This window comes from Mastomys coucha, unplaced genomic scaffold (genome assembly GCF_008632895.1).
Source record: "Mastomys coucha isolate ucsf_1 unplaced genomic scaffold, UCSF_Mcou_1 pScaffold7, whole genome shotgun sequence".
Taxonomy (NCBI): Eukaryota; Metazoa; Chordata; class Mammalia; order Rodentia; family Muridae; genus Mastomys; species Mastomys coucha.
In genome coordinates this window covers 69,912,450-69,926,373 of record NW_022196913.1, presented here as the reverse complement: position 1 = coordinate 69,926,373, position 13,924 = coordinate 69,912,450, and the positions used below count along the sequence as shown (strand labels likewise).

The 13,924-nt window shown below is 39.2% G+C and overlaps 1 protein-coding gene across 8 annotated transcripts in view; it reads left to right on the top strand.

The window, feature by feature from the left end:
* LOC116081896 (contactin-associated protein-like 3) overlaps positions 1-13,924 on the top strand; it is a 183,287-nt gene that overhangs the window by 5,706 nt on the left and 163,657 nt on the right. For all 8 annotated transcript variants that reach the window (XR_004115076.1, XM_031358625.1, XM_031358628.1 and 5 more), the window contains exon 2: positions 9,268-9,378. Coding sequence is in view for 7 of the 8 variants with exons in the window: in XM_031358625.1 (XP_031214485.1) it covers positions 9,268-9,378 (111 nt within the window). In the remaining variant the exon portion in view is untranslated. The remainder of the gene's footprint in view (positions 1-9,267; positions 9,379-13,924) is intronic.

Sequence of the window (13,924 nt, the reverse complement as noted above, 5' to 3'; positions counted from 1 at the left end):
TATTTTTAATATATTACGTATAGAATGCAATGCCAACTGGAAAATAAGCATTTATATACTATTACAGAACTGTCTTTTCCTGTGTGGATATGATTCTTGTGCTAATTTGAACTGTTTTGCACATGGAAAATGTTTGCAGCTAATTAAGAAAGCCTTGGAGCCTCTGACATTTTATAGCAGACCTTATTACAAAGCCTAAAATTTGCAAACACTGCTAAAACTTAGGAAAAGTTTCAGATTTTCCAACAGAAGATGTTGTTTAGCTTTAAGAAAACTATCCAATTTACTTTCTTCTGTTCTCATTGTCTGTTAACAATTTTAGGAGCCCAAATGATTTTCTAAAATAATGGTAAAACTATAAAAGCATCACATAGATTTTCAGATAGTATGAGCAACAATGTGATAATGATTTGAGGTTTATATGCATAAAATCAGCATAAGATAATTATTAATAAAATTTGTCCTCTTAAAATTTTATTTCATTTCAATGTGATAATGAGTTACACTGAATAAACAGCTCTGTTTGTTTCCCCTGGAAATAACAAATAAAATTTGTTAGAAAAGACTGATAACATGCATTGGCAAACCATTCTCCAGGGGTCTCTAAATGTTTTTTCACACTTTTTTTTTAGTGAGACACCATCTTTTCAAGGTGGTTTGCAGAACACACAGCAAAAGGCATGTGGTGCTTCCTGATAATTTTAAAAAAACAAAAATCTCCACTCAGGGATCCATTCTTTCACTGCAACCCACTGTGTGTAGCTGACCCACTGTGTGTACTTTGAGGGAGAGAAAACAATAGAGGGCAAAGACGAAGGCTCCCTGAATAAAGTCAGGAATCTAAGGGGGGTGACATCATTGTTAGACTACTTACTGCCTCTAATTAGGGGTGGTGACATCATTGTTAGACTACTTACTGCCTCTAATTAGGGAACCAGGGCCCTCAAGTTCCTTGGGGCAAGTTTGATTTTGGCCGACGGGATATCTAAGTTATTCTTCTTGTTTCTTCTTTGTGCAAGGCTACTTTAGCAAACCACCACCAACTCACCTGAATGACACCAACCACCAACCATGCCTATTGGGGCTCTAGCATTTATATGCCCTTTGAAAATTTCCCAAAATCCCAAACATCACATAATTGCAGAAACTACCTGCTGGCAAAACCACTCCTCTCATAGAGAATGGGGCAAATCCCAGTCAACTGCTGTGGCAGTCCAAAGCAACCCCGTATCCACACACCTGGGGCACAATGAAAACATATTCTCATAATATTTCTGTATTTTTCAGAAAAGAAACCAAAATTCCAGAATTCTCACTATATCTGTGTGTTCAGATGTCCATGAATATATATATTTACATCCCTCTTGGATGTTCATGCAGAACACACTGATGCCCGTGGTGTTTGCTTTGCTGTGATTAATAAAGTCTTTTTCTTTGACCCAGGAGTCTTTTACTGGTTCTTAGGAAACTGACAGGCTAAGTGTTTAGCTTGCAATTAGGAAAAGATAGCAGAGACCTTTTTTTTTTTTTTTTTTTTTTTTTTTTTTTTAACAGCACTTGATAACAGACTTGTCTGTGAAATGATCAGCTTTGTGGCTATAACTGTAACATGAAGTAGGAAATAGTGAGGAGCTATTACCTATATATTAGCAAATGATTTATGTAGTAAAAGACAGCTGTTGTTTCAAGCATTATAGCTGATGCTATCTTGAGAAGAGGCGAGCAACTCTCCTATTCAATAGCAGGGCTGGGTCTACTGCCGTACATTTCATCCAGTTTCCTTGCAGATAAAAATCCTGCTATGACAAAGCTCATCTCATTAGACACTAGAATTTATCAGGTTTGTGTGTGCTGTAGTGTGTCTGTGTGTGTGCGTGTGTTTGTGTGTGTATGTGTGGTGTATGTATATGTGTGGTGTGTGGTATGATGTGTTTATGTGTCGTGTGGTATGTGAGGGGGACATTGTGTCCATATGCACACACAGTGTGTGTGGGAGATGGTGTGCTTGTGTGTACATGAGTGTGTGTATGTGTTATATTATGTGTGTGGGATGAGGTAGGAGGTTGGTGTGTGTATGTATGTGTGTGTAGCTTGTGCACATTGCACACTGTGCAGATGTTCTTTCCTTCTTTGCTCCCTGTAGCATCTATGTTTTTGAGTTCACTAATATACCAGCAAGTGCTGGCTGAGAGGAGCCTGATATAGCTGTCTCCTGAGAGACTCTGATGGTACACAACTAATACAGAAGTAGAAGCTCACAGCCATCCATTGGACTGAGCACAGGGCCCCCAATGAAGGAGCTAGAGAAAGGACCCAAGGAGCTGAAGGGGTTTGCAGTCCTATAGGAGGAACAACAATATGAACTAATTAGTACCCTCAGAGCTCCCAGGGACTAAACCACCAACCAAAGAATACGCACAGTGGGACTCATGGCCCCAGTTGTATATGTAGCAGAGGATGGCTTAGTTGGTCATCATTGGGAGGAGAGGCCCTTGGACCTGTGAAGGTTCTATGCCCCAGAGTAGGGAAATACCAGAGCCAGGAAGCAGGAGAGGGTGGGTTGGTGAACAGGGGGAGGGAATTTTTTTTTTTTTTTAAGGGGAAACCGGGAAAGTGGATATCATTTGAAATGTAAATAAAGAAAATATCTAAAAGAATAATAAATTACTTTAAAATGCCAGCCGTATTCACTTGTGAAAAATCTGTTGTCCTAATTAGAGCTTCCACATAAGGCTTAGCTTGTTTTGGGCATATGTGTAGGTAGTCTATTCTGGAAAGTTGACTCGTAAAAGGGGAGTGAGGGCTAAGAAAAACAGAGGATAGAGACGCTAGTGGGTATTTCCAGGTATCCTAGAATGGGCCAAATAAGAGAGAATGTGTTTTTTTTTTTTAATCTAAAAAGTGCCACTATGTTGCACTTGTGAGGAGATGGGTAGCTGAGCACTAAATCCAAGGTGAATCAAGAAGACAATGACCCAAGGTTCAAAAGTTGACTTACCCAGTGCTATTTCTAGTAAATGTCTTTGTTTGCAGAGTGTCTGTATACTCATTCAATATTATAATACACTTCATGCATAGACTTTTTCAAGATTTAATTCAAAGTCCTACAAAAGAAAAGCAAATCAGAATATCATGGCTGATCTCTGTGTTGCTTGGCTGTGGGTCTCTGCATCTGCTCCCATCAGCTGCTGGAGGAAGCCTCTCTGATGACCATTGGTTTAGGTACCTATCAATGAGTATAGCCAAATATACTATTAGGAATCATTAGGGATCATTTCATTGAATTTGAGAAGGGGCAGTCAGGTTTAGTTCTACTCTAGGTCTCTGGGTCATTAAAATCAGGAACAAGAGAAGGTTGTCCACCCTCTCCATATCTTCTCAATATAATATTTGAAGTTTAAGCTAGAGAAATAAGACAACTGAAAGAGATCAAATGGATACAAATTGGAAAAATCTCAAGCAACAACACACGCTGGTGAGGATGTGGAGAAAGGGCGACACTCCTCCGTAGAAGGATTGCAAACTGCTACAACCACTCTGGAAAGGAATCTGGCAATTCCTCAGAAAATTGGAAATATTTCTACCTGAAGACCTATCTATACACTCCTGGGCATATACCCAAAAGATGCTCCTCCATACCACAAGGACACGTGCTCCACTATGTTCATAGCAGCCTTTTTCATAATAGGCAACCCAGATGTCCCTCAGCTAAAGAATGGATACAGAAAATGTGGTTCATTTACATAGTGGAAGACTATTCGGCTATTAAAACCAAGGATATCATTAACTTTTCTGGCAAATGTAACTAGAAAATATTATCCTGAGTGAGGTAACCCAGACCCAAAATGACATGGGTAACCCAAACCTAGCATGGCTGTTCTTTGAGAGGCTCTACCAGCAGCTGACTAAGGCAGAGGCAGATACTCACAGCCAAGCCTTGGTCAGGGATCCCTATGGAAGATTCAGAGAAAGGATTTAAAGAACTGAATGGGATAGCAACATATGTAGCAGAGGACTGTCTAGTCTGGACTCAGTGGGAGAAGATGAGCCTAATCCTGTAAAGACTTGATGCCCCATGGAGGGGGAGATATCAGAGGGGTACCCTCTCAGAGGTGAAGGGGAATGGGATAGAGAGAGAATCCTGTGAGGAGGGACTAGGAGGGGACAATATTTGGGATGTAAATAAATTAAATAATAAAAATGTTTAGGGAGGAAAAAAATTTAAAAATACTTTAAAAATAAATGTTTTAAAATGTGAAAAAAGAAAACCAGTCAATGTAGTCTATCATATAAACAAACTGAAAGAAAGAAAAAACAAACAAACAAAATCATAAACACATGATTATCAAGCCGAAAAAGCCTTTGACAAAATCCAACACTCCATCACGAAAATTTTATAAAGACCAGGGGTACCAGGGATATATCGAAACAAAATAAAGGCAATTTATAGTAAGCCTGTAGCCAACATCAAATTAATGAAGAGAAACTCAAAGCAATTCCATCAAAATCCAAAACAGGACAAGGCTGCCCTCTGTTCTCTCGGTATCTATTTGATATAGTACTTGAAGTTCTAGCTAGAGCAATAAGATGACTGAAGGAGATCAAGGAGATATAAATTGGAAAGGAAGAAGTCAAAGTATCACTATTTGCAGATGATATGTTAGTATACATATACTTCAAGAATTCGAACACTGAAACGAAAGGAAGACAAACTGTAGCTCCTGATACTCCCTTTGTCTTCCCCAGCAATTTATAGAATGTCAGGACTTTTCCATATGTCCTCTAAGCATCTCAAGGGATTTCCTGTTATGGTCTAGGGAGCAGACACTCATTAAGTCACCACCGTCTTTCTCTCTTACGCCAGAACTACCAGTTACCACAGCAAGTCCCCTTCAGGAATAATGTCATTTTTCATCTGTTTCTCCCTACCTGTTGCTTATGTGGCTCCCCATGAATGAGGTGTTTCTTCTGTTTTTCATTTTGTGTGAAATATACTTCAGCATTTTAGCCTGTGTACATGGAGGAATTTTGGGTCATGAGGCTATGGTGTTTGACATTTACCATTACCAAACTTTTCATTGAGTCAGTGCCTACAGGTCCTTTGTTTTGGGGATTTGAAGAGTTAATTTTATGGACAATGAGGAGTGAGGCTAAAAGAGGGCTTAAGTCAGAGAGAAAGCTTAAAGAAGGAGGATTACTGTAAAGAGAAATTAATTCTTCTTAGAAGAGTTTCAGGTTGTCATTTAGCTAAATGACTAGGATCTTTTTATATGATTTATGGTAGAAGAAGTAGAAAGAACGAACGACTTTCTGCTGAGATTGGTTATTTATTTGGGTACATCATGGGCTAAGCCAGTGGGAATCCACGTGCTCTTATTATATCCCCTTAGTCCAACCAAGGGACTCCACAGCAGCCAGGGAGAGACTGGCTTTGTTTCCTCAGAACCCATCCTTCCTCTTCTCTGGTTAGCTTGGCTATTTCATACTCAGCAGCAAGCCCTCTTATTTTTCTGCCTTAGCATTCCTGACTTCATTTTAAACCTAATGTACCTTTTAACCCTTGCATCTGTTTGCATCTTAATGGCTTCAGGGCAGAGCTGGAAGCTGGATTTGAGCCCTAGAGTAACAAATGTTGAGAAATAAATAGCAGGGTGAGTGAGCTGGGGCACTGTAACACAATATAACCTTGAGCCTTTTCACACAGGCTCTTTGTTCCCTTAAATAGCAACTCTGAGACTTCTTATTTATTAATAAATGTGTAGCCATAAGTTTTGGCTTGTTCTCTGACTAGCTCATAACTCAATTACCCTTTTTTTCTAACCTGAGTTCAGCTACATGGCTGTTTTCTTCTCCTTGTCTACTTCTGTGTGTCCCCTCTGTGTTCTGGGGTGAATCTCCCATACCTCTATTTCCTAGAATTCTCTCTATCCCTGTAGGATGTTCCACCTCCTATTTCCTGCCTTAGCTCATTGGCCATAAGCTTTTTATTGTCAGGTGATGTTTATAAGAGATTCTCTTTACAATATTGAGGGATAAATATGGGTAGAAGCACTCTAACACAAGGTTTCAGTGACATTGGGTGACTAGTGTTAATTGGCATGGGCACTTGCATTCAGTAAGTAGTGATTAAGCCACTCTGATTAAAGGAGGCATTTCATCTGAGAAATGCAGGATCCAGCTGTAATCTGTTGTCGTGTGTTAAGACATGTCAATGTCTTAATTGCACTATATGAAATTTTTTAGGCATTTGAATGTATAGCTTATTTGAACAATGAACTATTTTATTAATCAGGGACTTGAGAGAAAGGCTAGTTGACAAGATGTTTGCTAAGCAAGTATGAAGATCAGAGTTCAGAATTCCAGAACCCACGTAAAAATCTGGGTGGGCATGGTTGCTGCCAGTAATCTCAACACCCAAGAGCCAGAGATAGGGAATTCCTGAAGCAATATCAGCCAATCAGCAAGTTCTATATTTAATGAGAGATCCGATCTTAATAAAGAGGAGAGGAATTCTTAGCAATACACACACACACACACACACACACACACACACACACAAACACACACCATCAACTTAAGTCCTCTATATGCACACACACACATACACATAACCATTTACATGTGAACATGTACACATAATCATACACCATTTTCTCAATTAAACAATAATTGGAAATGATTTAGAATTATCCTCATTCTCCAGTGAGCATAGGTGTAAGCTATATTTGTAATCCAGGAGTAAATGACATACAAAATTTCCTGAGTTACAACTATTGATATTTTTCTATTATGTCCATATTTTGGCAGTCTTTAGCCTTTGATTGACTGGAGATTCAGTTGTTATAATTCACTCACTGACTATATGAACAGGTCAAATAATATAGCAAATTAAGTTAGAGTTCAGCATGTTTGAAAAAACTTTAAGTCAAAGTTAAAATATGTAGAGTGATAATTTTAAGCAAAAGTTAATTTAACTTAACAATGGCAAATAGGAGCCTAGCATGGTTGCCCTCCAAGAGGCCCAACAAGCAGCTGAAAGAGTCATATGCAGATACTAGCACCCAACCAATGGGAAGACATCGGGGAGCTTGTGGTTAAATTAGGGAAAAGCTGGTAGAAGCTGAAGAGGAGCTCCATGGGAAGACAAGCAGTCTCAACTAACCTTGACCCCAGAGAACTCTCAGACACTGAGCCACCAACCAGGCAGCATACACCAGCTGATATGAGGTCCCTGACACATATACAGCACGGGACTGCCTGGTCTGGCCTCATTGAGAGAAGATACACCAAACCCTTGAGAGACTTGAGTTCCTAGGGAGTGGGGAGGCCTCGTGGATGGGGAGGAGGTATAGGATGAGGAGTAATCGGTTGGGGGTGGGAAATGGGGGGTTGGGAGGAGATGAAGTCTGGACTGTAAAAAAGGATTAAAGAATAAAAGAAAAGTTTTAAAAACTGTTGTACTTTAATATTCTTTATATAATTATATTTGCTTAGGCAAATTATATGTCTAAGATTTTGCCCTGGATTTTATGTCCATTTTCCCTAGCTCATGTTCTCAACATTGCTGCACTAGTTTCATTTCTGTTGCTGAGATAAAATACCCCAGTGGGGGGAGTAACTGGAACCAGAGGGACCAGGCACACAGGAACTCTACCAGCCCAGTGGCACTGGTTCCTTCCCATCTGTCTGAGTCAGCCAGTGCCCTGAGCAGACCTTGGGCACAAGCTCTGCAGCCAGTTCCACAACATCTGGAGGAAGCTCCACTCCCAGACACTCTAACAAACCCAGGATTCCAGGATCTCAGGATCCCAGGATGCCAGAGACAGCTTGACTCTGAGGAGTTCTGACACAACCAGGATCACAGGAAGGACAGGCTCCAGTCAGATTTAGCAAGGGCAGGTAGCACTAGAGTTAACCAGATGGTGGGGGATGGGGGGGAAAGAAGGGGAAGCATAAGAATATAAACAACACAAACCAAGGTTACATGGCATCATCAGAACCCAATTCTCCCACCATAGCAAGTCCTGGACACATCATCACACCAGAAAAGCAAGATTCAGATCTAAAATCACTTATCATGATGATGATACAGGACTTTAAGAAAGACATACATAGCACCCTCAAAGAAATACAGGAGAACACAGGTAAATAGCTAGAAGCCCTTCAAGAGGAAACACAAAAATCCCTTAAAGAACTACAGGAAAACACAATCAAACAGGTGAAGGAAATGAGCAAAACCATCGAGAATCTAAACATGGAAATAGAAACAATAAAGAAATCAGAAAGAGAGACATCCTGTTAATCCTATCAGCAAGTGTGTGTCCCCAGAGACTGTAAGTGTCCCCATACACTGCATCTGCCTCTGCAGAGGTCTGCAGAGTCAGGCTCTCTAACTGCCCACCAGACAGCACCTTGGATGGATTTTGGCCTATGTATGGTAGGGAAGTCTGATTTGAACACAGACTATCTTGTTTGGTATAGGGTCACTCTCTGTGTTCCTGAAAGCCCCACGTACTCTCGTATTACTGAAGTATTCGTATATCTTGTAGAATCAGGAAGAATATGTAAACCATGAGGAAATTTTGATGCTAACGGCTGGTGAATGCAGTTTTGCTCTGCATTATACAGCTGAACACATTGGTCAAGGCAAACAGGACTGTATCTGGTTTAAATAATAAATAAATACATTAGTAATTTCACTCTAAATTATAATAGAACACAGATATTAAAAACTTAGAACACTGAAAGAGTGATGGTTACCCTGCTTACAGATGTGTGTGTGTTCTCATGCATGTGTGGTGTATGTATACATATATATATATATATATGTATATATATATATATATGTGTGTGTGTGTGTGTGTGTGTATGTGTGTGTGTGTGTGTGTGTGTGTGTGTGTATGTGTGTGTGTGTGTGTGTGTGTTCGTGTGTGTGCAGATATTTATTGGCAACTGTAACACCTTATTATTTTTTTTTTTGAGACAGAATTTCTCACTATACCTGGAGCCCATAGATTGATCAGTACCATTTTGTCATCAATCCACAGGAACAATTCTGTTTCTGTTTCCTGAGCTCTGAGATCACAGGCATTTCTGGACACATCTGGTTTTTACATGGATGCTGAGGATCTGAACTCAGATCTTTCTCATACTTGCTCGGCAAGCCATTTACTGACTGAGCCATCTCCCCAGTGTGCATACTATCTTTTAAGCTACGGTGTTCCTAAGCTGTAGCCTCTGTTATACCTTTGTGCTTTCCCCTGGCAGACAATTGCGATGCTCCGTTGGCTTCTTCATTGCCTCAGTTATCCTTCAGCAGCTCCTCACAGCTGTCCAGCAGCCATGGCCCTGGCTTTGCAAGACTAAATCGAAGAGATGGTGAGTGTGATTTCTGCTTCATATTGATCCTTGGTGAATTCTTTTGGATTTTCATTTAATAAAATAATCTAATTAATTGACACTTCATAGACAAATAAAATTCCAAGTAAGCACATTTATTCACACTAGAAAGTTTAAGGGTGGATTTGGCATGGGAAATTGATCCTTTTGGTCCCCTGGTCTGGCTGATCCTCCCTTCAAACAGCATCCCTCCTCACTGCAAGCATTTGAGCATTTTAATCTTTCAGCACTTAAGGATTTACTGAATGTTTCAGCATCACTAGCTCTTTTGCTTGTCTCCAAATTATTGTGTTTTGCCTCCAGGTTATTTAATTAACTTTATTTGGACAAGAAAGTTGGAATAAGAACTTTTTTTTTGACATCCCATTTGTGACTGAGCACATTAGTTCATTCTCTACACACTGACCAGTTTTTAATTTCTTTTTTCTTTATTTTATAGATACTTTCTTTATTTACATATCATATGATTTCTCCTTTCCCAGTTTCCCCTCCAAAAAACAAACAAACATACAAACAAAAACAACAAGAACAAATCCCTGTTGCCTACCCCCTCCCCATGCTTGCCACCCCACCCTCTCCTACTTATTGGCCCTGGCATTCCCCTACACTGGGGCACAGAACCTTCACAGGGCCGAGGTCCTCTCCTCCCATTGATGATCGACTTTGCAATCCTCTACTATACACATGCTGCCAGAGCAATCAGTCCCACCATGTATAGTCCTTGGTTTGTGGTTGAGTCTCTGGGAGCTTTGAGGGTACTAGTTACTTCATATTGTTGTTCATCCTAAGGGGCTGCAAACCCTTCAGCTCCTTTGGTCCGAATAAGAACATTTTTAAAAACTATTATATTTTAGCTACAATTCTCAGTTTCTCAACATGGATTGATTCTTTTCAACATACACCATAAATGAATAAGCATATAATATTTTATTCATACTTCATGATAGATCTTGTAGTTATATTTGTTTTTTTGTTTTGTTTTGTTTTTGTTTTCTGTTTTTTGGGGTTTTTTTTTTGTTTTGTTTTTGGTTTTTCGAGACAGGGTTTCTCTGTACAGCCCTGGTTGTCCTGGAACTCACTCTGTAGACCAGGCTGGCCTCGAACTCAGAAATCTGCCTGCCTCTGCCTCCCAAGTGCTGGGATTAAAGGTGTGCCCCGCGACCACTCAGCTTTGTAGTTATATTCGTAAGCCCATCTCACAAGGAGCATGCTTTCTTTTACATATGTTTAGATTCAAGTGTAGGAAATCAGATGTTAACTTGCTCTATGCTGTGGTCTGGATAAATGTCCTCTATGGACGCCTTTGTGAAAAGCTTATTACCAACCTATGGCACCACTGTATAAATATGGACTCTTTAAGTAGTAGGGCCTCACAGAAAAATGTTAAATATTGAAAGCATTGCTTAAATGTCTCTCGCTACTTCCTGGATACTATAAGAGAGATTTCCCCACCTCATAATGGTCTCATAATGATTTACTGCTTTTCCATAACCAAAAAGCTAATTGGGTCAACCAACCATAGACTGAGATTTCTAAACTGTGAGGTAATGTAAGTCAATTGTCTCATCATTGTGTTACAGTAATAAAAGGATAACACATTGTATAAAAAGTGAGCTTTGACACTGACAATGTACAATCCTGGCAAAAGTTAGTGTGAAGATTATTTGAGTAAATCCCTAGAGCTCCCTGTAGCCATAGCTCTTCCTGATGTCAAATCAAATTTCGTATTAAAGTTCAGCTCAAGGTTGTGAGGATTCTCTATCACAGGGAAAGTTTTTATTCTTATTCTTGTTCAAATTCTTGCAGCTTATACAACACTAAAGCTTGATATCAATCTTAATAAAATTTACTTTCATGTCAGTGAAAGAATAGGCCTTCTTTATTACTTTTATTACTTTAGTTAGCTATCAACCAAGTTGATGACAGTTCATTGTTGTCATTTTTAATTGGTTTTGATATTGTTCCCTCTATTATGTTAACTTATCCTGTGATATTCATCAAAAGATGTTCAATTTGGGAGTGATATATTGGAGGCTATAGATTATCACTAGAGTTTTAATTAACCATTATTAGATTTACAATGATCTTCAGAAGAATCACTGAACAGGTATTCTGGTCATAAATAATAAAACTAATAAATAAGTGACCTTATGTCACAGACATGAAAGTAGTTCTCCAGTGGATTATAAAGATTGTAGAGTTTCAATTACCAGACTGAAAATATATAACCTTCAGAATATGAGTTATACAGCCTCATATTCGGTGCCATGACAGCATCTATGGCTGTTACTAAAACTCCAGGGTGAAGAATGAGAACAGTGGCTAATGAACAAAGTTTCGTTGACACATTTTAAGGGACCAACATCTACACCTTTTAGGTAACTTTACTCATGCCTCTTGGATAATAAGAAAATAGTTCTTTTACTTTGCTACATGAATACCCTATAGGCCACACAAGTTAATATATCCACAAATTATTCCTACCTATTCTCCTTTCCTGTGGAAGACTCAATTTCTTCGTCAAAGATTTCCCATGTAATGAACAGAATTGAAAGCTGCTTTCTGTTAAGGCCTGAATGTAAACTATTCTCTACATGTTCACGTGATTGAATACTAGGTCCCCATCTGGTAGCATTGTTTTGAGAAGTTGTAATAATTCTGCATTCGTAGCAGGTGTGTGTGAGGGGCTGATAGCCTAACTTCAGTCCCTGCAAGTGTCACTACTTCCTGCTCTATGGCTAGAAGGTGAGCAAAAAGTGTCTCCCAGTCTCCAAGGGCCCACTTGGACAGAGCTGCTCCATTGCCAATGTCTTCTACACCATGAATCTGTGAAAAAACTCTGCATCCTTCCTCTGTTAAGTTGTAGGTGTTTAATTGCCATGATTAGAAAAACATCTGGTATACTTTCTACTTGTGAAAATGAATTACTCTGATTTTTGGACAGATTAGGATGCAGTTATTTAAATGCCTTTTCCAATGTTTTTATAGTTTGATATAACTTAAATAACAACAACAACAACAATATGCATGTCTTAGTTAGGGTTTCCATTGCTGCAATGAAACACCATGACCAAAAAGCCAGTTGGGAGAGAAAGGGTTTACTTGGCTTACACTTCAGATCACAATCCATCAATGGAGGAAGTCAGGGCAGGAACTAAAATAGGGCTGGAACTGAGAGGCAGTAACTGATGTACAGGCCATGGAGGGATGCTGCCTACTGGCTTGCATTACATGGTTTGTTTAGCCTACTTTTAAATAGAACCCAGGACTACTAACCCAGGGATGGCACCACCACAATAGGCTGGGCCCTCCTTTATTGATCACTAATTGAGAAAATGCCTTATAGCTGGATCCTTAACTGATGCTCCTTCCTCTTTGATGACTCTAGCTTGTATCAAATTGAGACACAAAACCAGCCAGTACAATGCATAGCCTATTTTAAACATTTATTGTTATTACAATCATCATCATGATCATCATGATCATCATCATCATCATTTGTGTAATATGTGTGTGAGTATATACACTCACATGTAGTGACACATATGTAGAAATCAGAGAACAACTTTGGAGTTTGTCTCTCCTTCCACAGTGAGTCCTGTGGATTGAACTTAGGTCAATAGGCTTATGAAATAAGCACCTTTATCATTTTACCACCTAAAATGTGGATGATTTTAAAATAAAAATTACACATACTTTCATTCTTTACATTTACATTTAATTTATTTACATTTTTTTACTTTTTGAAACAAAGTCTTTCTAAATAGCTCACACAAGCCAGGAACTTTTGATCCTCTTGTCTCTGTTTCTCAAGTGTTGGAATTACTGGCATGTAATACCATGACTAGCTTCATCATCATCATCTTCTTCTTCTTCTTCTTCTTCTTCTTCTTTTTTTTATCTTTTTGTTTGTTTGTTTGTTTTGTTTTGTTTTGTTGAGATAGAGTTTCTCTGTATAGTCCTGACTGTCCTGGAACTCATTCTGTAGACCAAGCTGACCTCGAACTCAGAAATCCGCCTGCCTCTGCCTCCCAAGTGCTAGGATTAAAGGCGTGCGCCACCACTGCCATGCGCTTCAGCTTCTTTTTTAAATGACACATTTGTAAATCCTGATGACTACAGGATGATAATTCAATATATGAATGCGTGTAAAACACGCCATCTGTAACGATTAAGCTGGGCACTTAGCATCTGCTCCCTGAAATGATCATTTGTGTTGAGACCTTTCACACTTTTGTTTTGTTTAGCTTTGTTGTTATCAAGTATGTAATAATGTTATAGACTGAAAGTATACACTTAACACCAAATTAGGTGTCATTTATTTGAAAGGACCTAGAGTGACATTTTATAGGAGAAGATAGGATTTCAGGGCAGGAAATAATGATCATTCATGTCTGCAGTTGGCAGCCCCTGAAGTGATAGTGTAGTGTACTTCTTGAAGGTGGTTCTCCATGTGCAGGTGACTGAAGTGATAGTGCGCTTTTTGAAGGTGGTTCTCCAAGCGCAGGTGAAGTGAGTGCGCTTT